General features: G+C 35.8%; 1 protein-coding gene across 1 annotated transcript in view; it reads right to left on the bottom strand.

Moving 5' to 3' along the window:
* The window catches only part of LOC149428590 (structural maintenance of chromosomes protein 1A-like), a 57,605-nt gene that overhangs the window by 13,823 nt on the left and 24,512 nt on the right, over positions 1-19,270 (bottom strand). The window contains 7 exon segments of the mRNA XM_089667225.1: positions 667-812; positions 2,110-2,251; positions 2,910-3,016; positions 6,072-6,188; positions 8,656-8,793; positions 13,503-13,649; positions 18,157-18,336. Of these exon segments, the coding sequence (XP_089523351.1) occupies positions 667-812; positions 2,110-2,251; positions 2,910-3,016; positions 6,072-6,188; positions 8,656-8,793; positions 13,503-13,649; positions 18,157-18,336 (977 nt within the window).

The following is a 19,270-nucleotide window of genomic DNA, read 5'->3' as shown; positions in this document are numbered from 1 at the left end:
ACAAAAAAACAATACATGTTAATGTTTTCCCAGTTCAGCAAAAAACCCAAAAACAATGAAACAAACAAAAAAAAAAAATACGTTAATGTTTTCCCAGTTCAGCACCCTAAACAGCCAGCAATATTGTAAAAAAAGGAAAAAAAAACAAACAATACATGTTAATGTCAATATGGTAAAAAAAAACAAAAAAAAATAATAAAAACAAATAAAAAAAAAAAAAAACAATACATGTTAATGTTTTCCCAGTTCATCAAAAAATCCAAAAACAATGAAACAAAAAAAAAACAAAAACATTAATGTTTTCCCAGTTCAGCACCCTAAACAACCAGTAATATTGTAAAAAAAAAAATATCAACATTTAACCCTTTCGCTGCCGCCTGATCGCTTCCACCGCCCCTGGTAATGCCCCTCCCCCATCACATGAGCGCCTGCCGTGTTTCTCAACCCCACTTGCCCATCTGTGGGCCGGGGGAACGCCATGACGAGTTCTGGCGGATGGAGGGGAGAGAGGAGGCCTAAAATTATTTTGTTTTTTAGTTTGGAGACCCCTGGGGTGTCTGTTTCCAGAAAATATATCACGTTTTGGGGGCTTTCTGAAATCTTCAGGCCTACAATTATTATTTTTTTTTTTAGATTTTAAAATTTTGAAGTTCTAACTAGACTGACTTGTTGGCGCCCCCGAGCTTCTTCCGGATCTCCTCCATTTGGTGGTTCTTGTCGTTCACCTCGGACTTCTTGGCCAGATGCTGGTTTTTCAGGTCTTGCAGCTGAGCCATAGTCTCATCTATGATCTTCATGTGTCTCTGCTCCTCCTAGATGGGGGAAATTAAACAAAAAAAAGAATTAAAATGAAAAAAAATGAAAAGAAAAAAAAAAAGAAAAAAAAAAGAAAAAAAAAATGAAAAAATGGGACGGAAAAAAAAGAAAATAATTTTGAAAAAAAAAATTAAAAAATTAAAAAATGAAAAAAAAATGGAAAAGAAAAAAGAAAAAGAAAAAAAAAAGAAAAAAAGGAAAAAAAAGGAAAAAGAAAAAAAGGAAAAAAAAGGAAAAAGAAAAAAAGGAAAAAAAAGGAAAAAGAAAAAAAAAGGAAAAAGAAAAAAAGGAAAAAAAAGGAAAAAAAAGGAAAAAGAAAAAAAAGGAAAAAGAAAAAAAAAGGAAAAAGAAAAAAAAAGGAAAAAAAAGGAAAAAGAAAAAAAAAGGAAAAAAAAGGAAAAAGAAAAAAGGAAAAAAAAGGAAAAAGAAAAAAATGAAAAAAAAAAGGAAAAAGAAAAAATGAAAAAGGAAAAAGAAAAAAATGAAAAGAAAAAAAGGAAAAAAAAGGAAAAAGAAAAAAATGAAAAAAGGAAAAAGAAAAAAATGAAAAAAAGAAAGAAAAAAATGAAAAAGAAAAAAAAAAAAAAGAAGAAAAAAAAACTAACCCAAAAAATTTAAAAAAGAAAAAAATGAAAGAAAAAAAATAAAGGAAAAAACGAAAAAAATTCAAAAAAATTAGAAAAAAAAGAAAAAATGAAAGAAAAATAATGAAAATGAAAGAAATAAATGAAACAAAAAAAAGGAAAAAAAAAAGAAAAAAACATGAAAAAAAAAATGAAAAAATGAAAAAGAAAATTAAAACATTACAACACCATTAACAGAGCAGCAAAGGAGTATAAGTGATCACATGACCGTTCTCACAGCCGCTCTGAGCAGAGAGCGGTGACTGCCGGACATCGCTCTCTGCTTTGCCCCTCCAGTGCTCACTGGAGTGCTGGGCTGTGGAGGGGGAAGGGATCGGCTGGCTTGCCGAGAGGCTGACTGAGCTGCTGCATCCAAGCCTTCCATCACCAAGAGCAATGCAAAGCGTCGGATGCTGTGGTGTAAAGCACGCTGCCACTGGACTCTGGAGGGACCAATCACGCTTCTCTGTCTGGCCATCCAATGGATGTCTCTGGATCTGGCAGTGGCCAGGAGAACAGTACTTGCCTGACTACATTGTGCCAAGTGTACAGTTGGGTGGAGGGGGGGGGATTATGGTGGGGGGGTGTTCCTCAGTGGGTGGACTTGGCCCCCTAGTTCCAGTGAAGGGAACCCTTTAGAACAATTTCATGGACAGAATCTTCCGTTCACCTTTTTAAGTTTTTCGATTTCATTTTCGTCTTTCTTCACAGATTGCTCCCACTGCTGCACCTTCCCCTGGTCCTCCTTCAGTTGGTTCTTCTCATAGTCCAGCTGGATCCCCAGGCGGGTCTTTTGGTTCTCGAACTCCAACCTGCAGGAGGGGGAGGAGCGACACGCAAGAATTAAAAAAAAAACCCAGTAATGCAGGCCATACACGGGTCGAATTTACAACGATTTTTCGTCTGAAAATCGCTCGGTAATCCGATGGCGCCATCGATGATTTCGAAAGTCGGCCGACCGAGTCATGACGTTCCCCCCATATAACAGGCGAGACTTCTGTCCCTTCCAGGTCACGGCGCCTATTCTTTTCAGAAAAACGATCGTACGATTTAACCATCGAGTCGAAAATCGGTCGTTTTTCACGAATTTTCCCATATGCCCAATCACCGAAAAGGGGAGAAACCACGGAAATCGGCCGGTGCCATTGACCCCACTAACAGAGCGAAAATCAGCCGATTATTCTTAGGCGGGCGAAAAATTGGTCGAATTTCGACCCGTGTATGGGCGGCATTAGACCTCTCGACGGCTATGACAAATCACCGGGAACGATCGACAAGGAGCGATCGGATCCCACCGCGGGATGTCGTATGTGAAGACCGCACCGTCCGTGACCGCATTGGATGCGCGGAATAAAATATATTCTATATACATGCAATAAGAGCTACCGCCCCGCCCCTGCCCACACTTCACCCCGCCCCTGCCCACACCCCTGCCCACACCTTGCCCCGCCCCTGCGTAAAATAAAGTACCTCTTCTTGGCGATCTCGTTCTGTCTCTTGACTTTCTCTTCTTCAAACTCGCGGATGTTCCGCACACCGATCTCCTCGCAGAACTCCTCGAACACCTCGTCTTCCACCTACGTACACAGAATTACAGCCAATCACAAAACTCCCAGGAGTACTGGGGGCGGGGTCTTTATTAACCGAAATACTGCTACAAGGCGGCACGGGTGCGTTGCATGACCGCGCAATTGTCAGTTAAAGTAACACAAAAAAAAAAAAAGGTCCCGGTTGGGGGGGTTAGGGAATCCTTAGGAGGGGAGGGGTTAATAGCAAAAAGTTAAAAAAAAAATGTTTTTTCTTCAAAATTGTCTTTTTTTCATAGCAAAAAAAAAAAAAAAAAAAAATGCAAAAGTGATCAAATACTATCGAAAAAAGGATGTAAAATTTATTTGGGGGCAGCGTAATTGTCAGTTAGAAAAGTGGGGGGATCCTCAGGAGGGCGAGGGGTTCATAGCGAAAAGTCAAAAATGTCTTTTTTTTTTTCAAAATTGTTTTTTTTTTTATAGCGCAAAAAAAAAAAAAAAAAAAAAAAAGATTAAAAAATAAAAAAATGCCCAGGAAGGGGTGGGGGTGGGGAAATCCCCCAGAGGGCGAGGGGTTAACCACTTGGCTCCAGGCCATTTTATGACACTTTTTTAAATTTTTTTTGTAAAAATGTAAAAATTTATATTTTTTGCTAGAAAATTAGTTAGAACCCCCAAAACATTATTTTTATATAAAAATAATAATAATAATAATATATATATATTTTTTTTTTAAAGCAGAGAATGGTGGGTTTTGCCATTTTTTTTTAGGTCACACGAAATTTGCGCAACAGTTTTCAAATGCATTTGGGGAGGGGGAATAATTTTTTTTTTTTTTAATTTTAATTAATATTTTTGATAGAAAATTAGTTAGAACCCCCAAACATTATATATATGTGTATTTTTTTTTTTTTTTTTTTAAAGCAGAGAATAAAATGTTGGGTTTTGCCATTTTTTTTTTTAGGTCACGCGGTATTTGTGGAAAGGTTTTTCAAATGCGTGTTATAATTTTTTTTATTTTATTAAGGGGGAGGGGTTAACCACTTGGCTTCAGGCCATTTTATGACTTTTTTATTTTTTTTTTGTAAAAATGCAAAAATTTATATTTTTTGCTAGAAAATTAGTTAGAACCCCCAAACATTATTTTTATATATAAAAATGTATATTTTTATATAAAAAAAAATAAATAAAATAAATAAATAATATATATATATTTGTTTTTAAAGCAGAGAATGGTGGGTTTTGCCATTTATTTTTTTAGGTCACACGGAATTTGCGCAACGGTTTTTCAAATGCATTTGGGGAGGGGGAATAATTTTTTTTTTTATTTTAATAAGGGGGAGGGGTTAACCACTTTACTCCAGGCCATTTTATAATTTTTTCTTTTATTTATAATTAATATTTTTGATAGAAAATTAGTTAGAACCCCTAAACATTATATATATGTATTTTTTTTTTTTTAAAGCAGAGAATAAAATGGCGGGTTTAGCAATTTTTTTTTTAGGTCACACGCGCAACAGTTTTTCTGGGGGGGGGGAGAGGAAAAATACATTTTTAATTTTTATAAGGGGGAGGAGTTAACCAATTGGCTCAAGGCCATTTTGTTATGACTTTCTTTTATTTAAAAAATATAAAAATCAATATTTTTTGCTAGAAAATTAGTTTGAACCCCCAAACATTAAAGATATGTATTTTTTTTTTTTTTTTTTTTTTTTAAAGCAGAGAATAAAATGTTGGGTTTTGCTCATTTTTTTTTTTAGGTCACACGGTATTTGTGGAAAGGTTTTTCAAATGCGTGTTATAAATTTTTTTATTTTATTAAGGGGGAGGGGTTAACCACTTGGGCTCCAGGCCATTTTATACCTTTTTTTTTTTTTTTTAAAAATGCAAAAATCAATTTTTTTTTGCTAGAAAATTAGTTAGAACCCCCAAACATTATATATATGTGTATTTTTTTATTTTTTTTTTTAAAAGCAGAGAATAAAATGTTGGGTTTTGCCATTTTTTTTTTTAGGTCACACGGTATTTGTGGAAAGGTTTTTCAAATGCGTGTTATAAATTTTTTTTATTTTATTAAGGGGGAGGGGTTAACCACTTGGGCTCCAGGCCATTTTATACCTTTTTTTTTTTTTTTAAAAATGCAAAAATCAATTTTTTTTTTGCTAGAAAATTAGTTAGAACCCCCAAACATAATATATATATATATTTTTTTTTTTAAGCACGTTTTTTCAAACGCATTTTTTTGGGGGGAGGGGGAATACATTTTTTTATTTTAATAAGGGGGAGGGGTTAACCACTTGGCTCCAGGCCATTTTATTTATTTTTTTTAAATACAAAAATCAATATTTTTTGCTAGAAAATTAGAACCCCCAAACATTATATATATATATATATATATATATATATATATTTTTTTTTTTTTTTAAGCACGTTTTTTCAAACGCATTTTTTTGGGGGGAGGTGGAAATACATTTTTTATTTTAATAAGGGGGAGGAGTTAACCACTTGGCAAAGCAGGGAGTAAAAAAACCGGCACATTCCACATTGTTAGGCACACGGCTCTTCCATCGCTTTGAGATGTTAACCCCTTCCCAGCCGGTGTCATTAGTACAGAGACATAGTATTAGCACCGATCACGGTGTTGGTGTCACTGGGGGTGTCATTGGTGTCACTGGGGGTTGTCAGTGGTGTTGGTGTCACTGGGGGTTGTCAGTGGTGTCACTGGGGGTTGTCAGTGGTGTTGGTGTCACTGGGGGTGTCAGTGGTGTTGGTGTCACTGGGGGTGTCAGTGGTGTCACTGGGGGTTGTCAGTGGTGTTGGTGTCACTGGGGGTGTCAGTGGTGTTGGTGTCACTGGGGGTGTCAGTGGTGTTGGTGTCACTGGGGGTGTCAGTGGTGTTGGTGTCACTGGGGGTGTCAGTGGTGTTGGTGTCACTGGGGGTGTCAGTGGTGTTGGTGTCACTGGGGGTGTCAGTGGTGTCACTGGGGGGTGTCAGTGGTGTCACTGGGGGATGTCAGTGGTGTCACTGGGGGATGTCAGTGGTGTCACTGGGGGTGTCAGTGGTGTCGGTGTCACCGGGGGTGTCACTGGCAGTTAATGGGCTCACCAGATTCATCTTCTCCTTCAGGTCCTTCATCTCCCTCTCCCGGCTCTGGATGATCCTTTTGATGTCGTTGATTCGCGGGTTGAAGTTGGCCAACTCGCTCTCCAGCTTGGACTTTTCCTGGGGAAGAAATGCGAAGGGTTTACATTTTCCGACACCGGACGCGATTTGCACGCCATGCGACTTGACAAAAAACGCACACCATTGGAGCGATCCGACTCAGCCAGAGCCGCCCCCGGTTTCAAAAAGCGGTCCATGCGTAGGCATCCGTATCCGACATTCGCACCGCATCCCTACACGTATCACATGCCACTTGTGCGCGGTGCGATCGGAGCGGTGTGACCAGCGACTCCCATTCATGAGATGCGATTTCAATTGCGAATATTTTCAACGATTTCTTGCGATTTCCGTTATATTTTTTTGTACGTGAAATCGCAACAAAAACCGCAGAAAAAAGTCAACTTTAGAAATCGCGCCGCAGCAAATCGCACGGATGAAGACACTGACAATCATTAGATGCGATTTAATTTTGCAAATCGCACCGGTAGGACCGCGCACTGAATGTTGCGTCTTCACATTTGCGATTTGCTGCGGCGCGAGTTCTAAAGTCGACTTTTTCTGCAGTTTTTGTTGCGATTTCATGCGTAGAAAATATTGGAAATCGCACTGAAAAAATCATTTAAGAATCTTCACAAGTAGCAATAAAGTCTTCAGAAATCGCACGCAAATGGTACAATTTTAAATCGCAATAAAAAAAACAAAACAAAAAAAAAAACAAACCCCACGATTTTAAATCGCAACCAAAATTTTAAAATCACACAATTTTTAAAATCGCGCACAAATCACACGATTTTAAATCGCAGCAGTGTGACCGTCGTCTCGGCCGGTTTGAGCCCAGGTATCCCTTACTAAAGATGCGATTTGCTGCAGCGCGAATTCTAAAATCAACTTTTTCTGCAGTTTTTGTTGCGATTTCATACATAGAAAATAATGGAAATCGCACTGAAAATCGCAAGAAATCGTTTAAAAATCTTCACAAGTAGCAATAAAGTCTTCAGAAATCGCACGCAAATCGCACAATTTTTAAATCGCAAAAAAATAAAAAAAATAAAAAACAATTTTAAATTGCACGCAAAATTGCAAAATTTTAAATCACACAATTTTTTAATCGATTATTAAATCGCACACAAATCTCACGATTTTAAATCGCAGCAGTGTGACCGTCGTCTCGGCCGGTTTGAACCCAGGTTTCCCTTACTGAAGATGCGATTTGCTGCGGCGCGAGTTCTAAAGTAGAAAATTTAAAATCGTGTGATTTGTGTGCCATTAAAAATCGTGCGATTTGTGTGCCATTTAAAAATAGCGCGTTTTTGCAATTTAAAATTGTGTGATTTGTGTGCGATTTAAAAATTGTGTGATTTTAAAATTTTGCGATTTTGCTCACAATTTTTTTTTGCGATTTAAAATCGTGCGATTTGCATGCGATTTCTGAAGACTTTATTGTTACTTGTGAAGAATTTTAAACGATTTCTTGCGATTTTCAGTGCGATTTCCATTATTTTCTACTTTAGAACTCGTGCCGCAGCAAATCGCATCTTCAGTAAGGGAAACCTGGGCTCAAACCGGCCGAGACGACGGTCACACTGCTGCGATTTAAAATCGTGAGATTTGTGTGCAATTTAATAATCGTGCAATTTAAAAATTGAGTGATTTAAAATTTTGCGATTTTGCGTGCAATTTAACTTTTTCTTTTTTCTGCGATTTAAAATTGTGCGATTTCTGAAGACTTTATTGCTACTTGTGAAGATTTTTAAACGATTTCTTGCGATTTTCGGTGTGATTTCCATTATTTTCTACGTATGAAATCGCACTGAAAATCGCAAGAAATCGTTTAAAAATCTTCACAAGTAGAAATAAAGTCTTCAGACATCGCATGCAAATCGCAAAAAAAAAAAAAAAAAAACCGCACGCAAAAATCGCAAAAGTTTAAATCGCAAAAACGCGCTATTTTTAAATCGCACGTGAATCGCATGATTTTAAATCACACAATTTTTAAATGGCACACAAATTGCACGATTTTAAATGGCACACAAATTGCACGATTTTAAATGGCACACAAATCGCACGACTTTAAATCGCAGCAGTGCGACCGTCGTCTCGGCCGGTTTGAGCCCAGGTTTCCCTTACTGAAGATGGCGGCGCCATCACGCGAAGCCAACTAAAGAATCGGCTCTTTTGAGGGAATCGCTGGATCCCCGGACGGGTCCTTATCAAAAATCAGCAGTCGCAGTATTTGCAGTCGCCATTTTTTTGTGGGACGAGCCATCGGATGTGATTCAACGTGCGATTCGCACGCGCGTGCGACTGGAAAATCGCATGCCAAGTTGCAGCCTATTGTCCACAATTGGTGTAGGTTTCGACTTTTGGTGTGATTTTGCGTCGTGACGTCGGCGTCAAGACGTCTTGCCAATCGCACCTGACTTTGAAATCGTGCGACTTCACTGTAAGTTGCACGATTTCAAAGCCGGGTTTGATGTGACCGTGGGGGGGAGGGGGGAAGACTCCGGAGGGGAGCGCTGCGCATTACCTGCATGTTCATCGCCAAGTGTCGCGTTTTGGTCTGCTCCAGGTCACTCTGCGAATATTTCAGCCTCATCTGCAGACCGTGAGCCTGCGACTGGACTTGTCTGAGCTCCGCCTCCTTGCGCTTCGCTTTCATTTGCTCCTAGATAGAGGGAAAAAAACCAAAGATGCGATTTAGAGAAGCCTGCGGATCAGTCCGCTGTACACATTCACCTCCTATGTGAAAGCGGATTCCCCGCCTCCCCATAGGACGACTTCTACAGGGCGGAGCAAAATCACATGACTGCATCTCCGGGTAGGGCGGAGACAATGACATCACGATTTTGAAATCGTGCGACTTACAGTGAAGTGCAGTTTTTAAGTCACATGCCCTTTAATAAAAAAAAAAACACCCAGAAAGCGCGGCAATAATGCGTTTTTGTGGCGGAACAGCGTGAAAGTAGCCTAAACCAATTAATTTACACGTATTGGGATTTTTTTTTTTTTCCAGCAAAGACACGGAGCAGAATATATTGCGATCTGAATTTATGACGAATTCTGATTTTTTTTTAAAGTTTTTTTTTTTAATTGGAAATGTTTTATAGCAAAAAGTCTAAAAAAAAAAAAAATTTAATTATACATATATATATTTTTTTCCTTTTTGTTTCGTTTTATTTCAGCAAAGAAATTTAGATCAAAATGTATTTTGCTGCATGTCTTTGCTAAAATAAAACAAAACAAAAAAGGAAAAAAAAATATATATATATATTTTTTTTTTTTACTTTTTGCTATAAAACATTTCTAATTTAAAAAAAAAAAAAAAAAAAAAACTTAAAAAAAATCAAAATTTGTCATAAATTTAGATCAAATTTAATTTTATTTAAGTTGTTTTTTTTTTTAATTAGAAATGTTTTATTGCAAAAAGTAAAAAAAAAATATATTTTTTTTTTCCTTTTTGTTTTGTTTTATTTTATATATTGTATATATTTTTATATATATATATATTTTTTTTTTTGTTTTGTCTTGTTTTAGCAAAGACATGCAGCAGAATACATTTTGATCTAAATGTATGACAAATTTTGATTTTTTTTTTTAAGGTTTTTTTTTTTAATTAGAATTGGTTTATAGCAAAAAGTAAAAAAAAAAAAAAAAAATTTTTTTCCCGTTTTGTTTTGTTTTAGCAAAGACATGCAGCAAAATACATTTTGATCTACATTTATGACAAATTTTGATTTTTTTTGGAAGTGGACATGTTCTAGCAAAAATATATATATATGTTTGACTTTTTGCTATAAAACGTCCAAATAAAAAAAATCAAAATTTGTCATACATTTACATCAAAATGTATTCTGCTCCGTGTCTTTGCTAAAATAAAACAAAAAGGAAAAAAAATAAATATATATATATATATTTTTTTTTTTACTTTTTGCTATAAAACATTTCTAACTTAAAAAAAAAAAATCGAAATCTGTCATAAATTTAGATCAAAATGTATTCCGTTGCATGTCTTTGCTAAAACAAAACAAAAAAGGAAAAAAAATATATATAATTAAAATTTTTTTTTCTAGACTTTTTGCTATAAAACATTTCCAATAAAAAAAAAAAAAACTTTAAAAAAAATCAGAATTAGTCATAAATTTAGATCAAAATGTATTCTGTTGCATGTCTTTGCTAAAATAAAACTAAGAGGAAAAAAAAAAAAAAAATTTTTTTTTTTACTTTTTGCTATAAAACATTTATAATTAAAAAAAAAAAAAACTCAAAAACTTAAAAAAAAAAAAATCTAAATTTGACATAAATTTAGATTGAAATGTATTCTGTTGCATGTCTTTGCTAAAACAAAACAAAAAAGGAAAAAAAATATATATAATTAAATTTTTTTTTTCTAGACTTTTTGCTATAAAACATTTCCAATAAAAAAAAAAAAAAAAACTTTAAAAAAAATCAGAATTAGTCATAAATTTAGATCAAAATGTATTCTGCTCCGTGTCTTTGCTAAAATAAAACAAAAAGGAAAAAAAATAAATATATATATATATATATATATATATATTTTTTTTTTTTTTTTTACTTTTTGCTATAAAACATTTCTAACTTAAAAAAAAAAAACTAAATCTGTCATAAATTTAGGTCAAAATGTATTCTGTTGCATGTCTTTGCTAAAATAAAACAAAGAGGGAAAAAAAAAAAAAATTTTTTTTTTTTTTACTTTTTGCTATAAAACATTTCTAATTAAAAAAAAACCTCAAAAACTTAAAAAAAAAAAAATCTAAATTTGACATAAATTTAGATTGAAATGTATTCTGTTGCATGTCTTTGCTAAAACGAGACAAAAAAGAAAAAAAAGAAAAAAATATATATATATAAAATTTTTTATTTATTTATTTTTAAACTTTTTGCTATAAAACATTTCCAATTAAAAAAAATCTTTTAAAAAAAAAATCAGAATTTGTCGTAAATTTTGATCAAAATGTATTCTGTTGCATGTCTTTGCTAAAATAAAACTAAGAGGAAAAAAAAAAAAAAAATTTTTTTTTTTACTTTTTGCTATAAAACATTTATAATTAAAAAAAAAAAAAACTCAAAAACTTAAAAAAAAAAAAATCTAAATTTGACATAAATTTAGATTGAAATGTATTCTGTTGCATGTCTTTGCTAAAACAAAACAAAAAAGGAAAAAAAATATATATAATTAAATTTTTTTTTTCTAGACTTTTTGCTATAAAACATTTCCAATAAAAAAAAAAAAAAAAAACTTTAAAAAAAATCAGAATTAGTCATAAATTTAGATCAAAATGTATTCTGCTCCGTGTCTTTGCTAAAATAAAACAAAAAGGAAAAAAAATAAATATATATATATATATATATATATATATTTTTTTTTTTTTTTTTACTTTTTGCTATAAAACATTTCTAACTTAAAAAAAAAAAACTAAATCTGTCATAAATTTAGGTCAAAATGTATTCTGTTGCATGTCTTTGCTAAAATAAAACAAAGAGGGAAAAAAAAAAAAAAATTTTTTTTTTTTTTACTTTTTGCTATAAAACATTTCTAATTAAAAAAAAACCTCAAAAACTTAAAAAAAAAAAAATCTAAATTTGACATAAATTTAGATTGAAATGTATTCTGTTGCATGTCTTTGCTAAAACGAGACAAAAAAGAAAAAAAAGAAAAAAATATATATATATAAAATTTTTTATTTATTTATTTTTAAACTTTTTGCTATAAAACATTTCCAATTAAAAAAAATCTTTTAAAAAAAAAATCAGAATTTGTCGTAAATTTTGATCAAAATGTATTCTGCTGCATGTCTTTGCTGAAAAAAAAAAAAATAAAAAAAAATATATATATATATATATTTGACTTTTTGCTATAAAATATGTCCAATAAAAAAAATCAAATTTTGTCATAAATTTCGATCAAAATCTATTCTGCTGCACGTCTTTGCTGAAAAAAAACAAAAACAAACAAACAAAAAAATATATATATAGATATATATAATTTTTTTTTCCAGCAAAGACGTGCAGCAGAATAGATTTTGATTGAAATTTATGACAAAATTTGATTTTTTTTATTGGACGTGTTTTATAGCAAAAAGTAGAAACAAATTTTTTTTGACGCATTCGGATGCGCTTTTGATGCGTTCCATTGCGTTTCGTATCCATTCCAGTTTGTTTTTTTTCCACCTCTCTATCTTCAATTTCAAACAGGAACATGTGCATTTCAATATGTTTTTGGTGCATTTTACTGCGTTCCAGTACAGTTTCCTGCAGAAAAAAATGCCGCCGGTTCCATGTTTTTTTCTGCAACCGGAACGCCCTGGAACGGCAAGCGCTGATGTGAACGATGACACCGACCACCATATCACCGACTTTCTGTGCGTTTTGGATGCAGAAAAAAAAAGCAACTGAAACGCATGTCGTGTGAACCGGCCCTTAGTCTTAGTAGCGGAAGTTCTGCACACAAAGCAATCGCTGACACCGGGCGTGTCTATGTGCGCACAGATGGTGCGAGGGCCACGGCTACCTGCATGGGGATGTGCAGGGGGGTCCCAGGCCGGGTGCGCATCAATACGCCCTCCATGGGAATGCAGCCAAACTCTCACTGCTTTAGCCGCTGCGAGGAGCTGACATCACTCAACCCAACTGGTCACTCGCCTATCTCTCGAAACGCACGCACACATGCTCACACGCAAACATGCACGCACAAACGCACGCACACATGCACAAACGCACATGAACGCATGCACAAATGCACAAGCACACACATGCTCACGCAAACATGCACGCACAAATGCACATGAATGCACGCTCACTTGCAAACACGTACACACACATGCACAAATGCACACACACACACGCAAACATGCACACACACATGCACAAAAGCACGCACACATGCACAAACACACACATGCACAAACGCAAACATGCATGCACACATGCACAAACGCATACGAACGCATGCACACATGCTCACGCGCAAAACATGCATGCACAAACGTACATGAACGCACGCACAAATGCACAAGCACACACATGCTCACACGCAAACATGCACGCACAAATGCACACGAACGCTTACTCACACGCAAACACGTACACACACGCACAAACGCACGCACACATGCTCACGCACAAACGCACATGAACGCACGCACACATGTACGCACACATGCACAATCGCACATGAACGCACGCACAAATGCACAAGCACACATATGCTCACACGCAAACATGCACGCACAAACGCACACGAACGCTTACTCACACGCCAACACGTACACACACATGCACAAATGCACGCACACATGCTCACGCAAACATGCACACACGAACGCACAATCACACGCACACAAGCACGCAACTGACCTTCAGCTCTTCCGTTAATCGTTCCTTCTTTTCCTTCAGTTTATCGACGGCTTTCTCGTCCCATCGCCTGGCTTTGGCCTTCAGGTCGCTGGCTCCTCCGGAGATCACACCCGACTTCTGGAACAAAGTGCCGTCCAAAGCAACCGTCTGCCAGACCAAGATGGAGGAATCGTCAGAGAAACGCATCACTACGTCTAATACACAAAATATCCCATCCAAAGCGCAATTCCGCGCCAATCCTTTTCGCCACCACAGCTTTTTTTATTCATTTTTTTTTTTTTTTTTGCACGTTTATTTTTAATTTTTTTGTGTGGGCCAAAATTAACTTTAGTGTTTTTTTTTTTCTTTTTTTTACTGAAATTTTGCGTTAAAAGTCGCAACAACCATTCTTTTATTCTCTACAGTGTCTGCTTTCAGAAAAAAATAAAAAAAATCGAACGCAGAATTCTGCGCCAATCCTTTTCGCTGCCAGAGCTGTTTTTACTTTTTTTTTTTGCACGTTTATTTTTAATTTTTTTTTTCACTGAAATTCTGCGTTCCCTGAACCTCTGCGACATAAAAAAAAAAAAAAAAAGTCACAACAACCATTCTTTTCTTCTCTACGGTGTCTGCTTTCATAAGAAAAAAAAAAAGTCGTCTGCTTTTTTTTTTTGCACGTTTATTTTTTTTTGTGCGGGCCAAAATTAACTTTAGTGGGTTTTTTTTTTATTTTTTTTAACTGAAATTTTGCGTTCCCTGAACCTTTGCAACATAAAAAAGTCGCAACAACCATTCTTTTATTCTCTACGGTGTCTGCTTTCATAAAAAAAAAAAAATCAAAACGCAGAATTCCGCGTCAATCCTTTCCGCCGCCAGAGCCGTCTTTGCTTTTTTTTGCACATTTTTAACTTAATTAATTAGTTAATTAATTAACTTTAGTGGTTCTTTTTTTTTTTTATTACTGAAATTTTGCGTTCCCTGAACCTCTGCGACATAAAAAAGTCGCAACAACCGTTCTTTTATTCTCTACAGTGTCTGCTTTCATAAAAAAAAAAAAATCAAAAATAAAAAAAAAAATCGAACGCAGAATTCCTTTTCGCCGCCACAGCCGTCTTTGCCTTTTTTTTTTTTTTTTTTTTTGTGCATGCCAAAATTAATTTTAGTGGTTTTATTTTTTTTACTGAAATTTTGCATTCTTTGAACCTCTGCGACATAAAAAAAAAAAATCTCAACAACCGTTCTTTTCTTCTCTATGATGTCCACTTTCAGAAAACATCGAACGTTTTGGGGGTTTATGCGAACTTCTGGCCCGAAACTATTTTTTTAATTTTTTTTAATATCAGGCCTGAAGTTCGCGTAAACCCCCGAAACATTCGATGTTTTCTGAAAGCGGACATCATAGAGAAGAAAAGAACGGTTGTTGCAACTTTTTATGTCGCAGAGGTTCAGGGAATGCAAAATTTTAGTAAAAAAAACAAAACAAAAGAAAACACTAAAGTTAATTTTGGGCCGCAGAAAAATGCAAGAAATGACCCAATTTATAGATAAAAGATGAGGTTGTACCGAGTAAATAGATACCCAACATGTCAAACCTTCAATTTGCATCCATCTGTGAAATGGTGACAAACTTTAGTACCCCATATGTTCCATAGGCGATATTTTATTTTATTTTTTTTTATATGCTGGGTGTAATTTAAATTTTTTACTATTTAAAACTTATTTTTTTTTTTAACTTCACCTTTTTTTTTTCCTCCATCACATAGGGAACAGGAGAAAGGGGGTGTATGTGAATTTGTGTTCAGTACCCCATATGTTCCACAAGCAATGTTTTACTTTTTTTTTTTTTTTTTAGGAGATTTTATATGCTTGGGTGTAATTTTAATTTTTTACTATTTAAATTTTTTTTTTTTTTTTAATTCACCTTTTTTTTCCCTCCATCGCATAGGGACCAAAGGGGCGCAGTTACCAGGGGAAAGGGGGGGGGGGTGTAGGAATGTGTGTTCAGTACCCCATATGTTCCATAGGTGATGTTTTACAATTTTTTTTTTTTTAGGGGAATTTATATGATTGGGTATAATTTAATTTTTTTACTATTTAAATTTTTTTTTTTTTTTTATTTAACTTTCTTTCCCTCCATTTCATAGGGAACAGGAGAAAGGGTGTGTGTGTGTGAATGTGTTCAGTACCCCATATGTTCCATAGGTGATGTTTTACGTTTTTTTGAGGGGATTTTATGTGTTTGGGTGTAATTTAATTTTTTTACTATTTAAATTTTTTTATTTTTTTTATTTAACTTTTTTTCCCTCCATTTCATAGGGAACAGGAGAAAGGGGGTGTGTGTCAATGTGTGTTCAGTACCCCATATGTTCCATAGGTGATGTTTTACAATTTATTTTTTTTTAGGAGATTTTATATGCTTGGGTGTAATTTAAATTTTTTACTATTTAAATTTTTTTTTTTTTTAATTCACCTTTTTTTTCCCTCTATCGCATAGGGACCAAAGGGGCGCAGTTACCAGGGGAAGGGGGGGGGGGGGTGTAGGAATGTGTGTTCAGTACCCCATATGTTCCATAGGATATATTTTAAATTTTTTTTTAGGGGATTTTATATGATTGGGTGTAATTTTAATTTTTTACTATTTACATTTTTTTTTTTTTTATTTAACTTTTTTTCCCTCCATTTCATAGGGAACAGGAGAAAGGGGGTGTGTGTGTCAATGTGTTCAGTACCCCATATGTTCCATAGGCGATATTTTACTTTTTTTTTTTATATGCTTGGGTGTAATTTAAATTTTTTACTATTTAAAACTTTTTTTTTTTTTTTAACTTCACCTTTTTTTTTTCCTCCATCACATAGGGAACAGGAGAAAGGGGGTGTATGTGAATTTGTGTTCAGTACCCCATATGTTCCACAAGCAATGTTTTACTTTTTTTTTTTTTTTTTTTTTAGGAGATTTTATATGATTGGGTGTAATTTTAATTTTTTTACTATTTAAAATTTTTTTATCTTTTTTATTTAACTTTTTTTCCCTCCATCACATAGGGAACAGGAGAAAGGGGGTGTGTGTGAATGTGTTCAGTACCCCATATGTTCCATAGGCGATATTTTACTTTTTTTTTTATATGCTTGGGTGTAATTTAAATTTTTTACTATTTAAATTTTTTTTTTTTTTTAATTCACCTTTTTTTTCCCTCTATCGCATAGGGACCAAAGGGGCGCAGTTACCAGGGGAAAGGGGGGGGGGTGTAGGAATGTGTGTTCAGTACCCCATATGTTCCATAGGATATATTTTAAATTTTTTTTAGGGGATTTTATATGATTGGGTATAATTTAATTTTTTAACTATTTAAATTTTTTTTTTTTTTTTATTTAACTTTTTTTCCCTCCATTTCATAGGGAACAGGAGAAAGGGGGTGTGTGTCAATGTGTGTTCAGTACCCCATATGTTCCATAGGTGATGTTCTACGTTTTTTTGAGGGGATTTTATGTGTTTGGGTGTAATTTAAATTTTTTACAACTTTATTTTTTTTTTTTCCTCCATCACATAGGGGACAAAGGGGCACCGTTACCGAGGGAAAAGGGGGGGGGGGTGGGAGTGGGGGGTGTGGGTGTAACCAATCAGGCAACTGCTCGGCTTGCCAAATGAGGGGATTTTATGTGCTTGGGTGTAATTAAAATATTTAAAATATTTTAATATTAATATTTTAAAATTTAATTGTTTTATTTATTTTTTTTTTTTTTAACTTAACCGTTTTTTTTCCTCCATCACATAGGGGACAAAGGGGCGCCATTACCCGGGGGGTGGAAAGAGGGGTGGAAACAATCGGGCAGCAGCACAACTTACTGAATGAGGTGATTTTATGTGCTTGGGTGCCATTTTAATTTTTTACAAATTTTTTTTTTTTTTTTTTTTTAACTTAGCCTTTTTTTTTTTTCTTCATCACATATTGAAAAAAGGAGTGCCGTTACCATGGGAAAGCAGTCGGGTGACAGCTCAGCTTGCCAAATGAGGGGATTTCATGTGCCTGGATGTAATTTTAATTTTTTACAAATTTATTTATTTTTTTTAACTTTTTTTTTTTTTTTTTTTTTCTCCATCGGACAGGCAGGAATCAGCTTGTCAGATGTACAAATGTGTGTAAATCCCCCGCTGTCAGGTCTGCACGTTGTCGGTAGGAGCCCCTTCTTCCATCGACAGGACTGATCTGTGCACCACGTGAGCCAGAATCATTGTCGGTTGGTAGGGGATCAAACACTTATTTTACTCACTGAACTGCAACTCCATTTATAACATTTATATCCTATTTTTTTTTTTCTGCATTTTTGGGTCATATTCTGTCTCTGTCATTTAAAATAGGCCTATGATTTAAAAAAAAAAAAAAAAAAGAAAAAAATTTTTTTTTTTTTTTTTTTTAATGGTTGAACTGGATGGACTTGTCTTTTTTCAGCCAGACTAACTATGTAATGATGATGACATAGATTTAATCGGCCACTTGGTGCGTAGTTATGACCACATAGATGCTGCAAAGTGGTTTTTTCTTGCGTAAAAAATTTGAAAAAAAAAAATGAAAAATAAAAAACATGGAGAAAAAGAAAAAAAAAAAAAAAAAAATAGTAAAAAAAAAAAAAAATGTATTTTGAGCTTGGCTAGAAATGTGAAATTGCAGCGACTTACTTTGTGCCTCTGATGTCCCCCGAAGGCGATCCGGCGAGCGTCTTCCACGTTGTCGCAGACCAAAGCGTTCCCGCAGGCGTACTGCAGAGCCTTCTTGATGTGCGGCGGCTCGTACCGGATCACGTCGATCACCAACTTGGCTCCTTTCAGCTCCCGCAGCTTCTCGTCGGTGGGCTTTACCTGCGCAGAAACGACATTCGCGGTTTTAATTCCGAAGATCGGATGGAGAGAGAGGGAGAGTCAAGAAAAACAACAGCATACTAGTCAGTAGGGCGCTCCCAAGCACAAAGACAGGTGCGGCTCCATGGAAAAAAACCCCAACTGCCCCCGCACTGTCAGATCTGAAAACAGCGCGGCCATGCGGGGCTCCGCCTACACCGCCGCGACATTCGCAGAGTTCTGAAAAGGAATGACTACAAGTCCCGGCAGCCTTAGGGGGTGAGGAGCGCCGGGGTAGTTCATGGAGGCTTCCTGGCAGAATAGCTGCTTGGCCGTACACCCCCATACATCCCGTACACCCCCATACATCCCGTACATCCCGTACACCCCCATACATCCCGTACACCCCCCGTACACCCCGTACACCCCCCGTACACCCCCATACATCCCGTACACCCCCCGTACATCCCATACATCCCGTACACCCCCCGTACATCCCATACATCCCGTACACCCCCCGTACACCCCCATACATTCCGTACATCCCGTACACCCCCATACATCCCGTACACCCCGTACACCCCCATACATTCCGTACATCCCGTACACCCCCCTACATCCCGTACACCCCCATACATCCCCGTACACCCCCATACATCCCGTACACCCCCCATACATCCCGTACACCCCCCATACATCCCGTACACCCCCCATACATCCCGTACACCCCCATACATCCCGTACACCCCCATACATCCCGTACACCCCCCATACATCCCGTACACCCCCATACATCCCCGTACACTCCCATACATCCCGTACACCCCCCTACATCCCGTACATCCCGTACACCCCCATACATCCCGTACACCCCCATACATCCCGTACATCCCGTACACCCCGTACACCCCCATACATCCCGTACATCCCGTACACCCCCATACATCCCCGTACA

Source organism: Staurois parvus, unplaced genomic scaffold, assembly GCF_062004578.1.
Source record: "Staurois parvus isolate SC_StPar_1 unplaced genomic scaffold, SC_StPar_1.0 ptg003109l, whole genome shotgun sequence".
NCBI lineage: Eukaryota > Metazoa > Chordata > Amphibia > Anura > Ranidae > Staurois > Staurois parvus.
The sequence above is the reverse complement of the archived record's forward strand: the minus strand, read 5'-3'. Positions and strand labels throughout refer to the sequence as shown.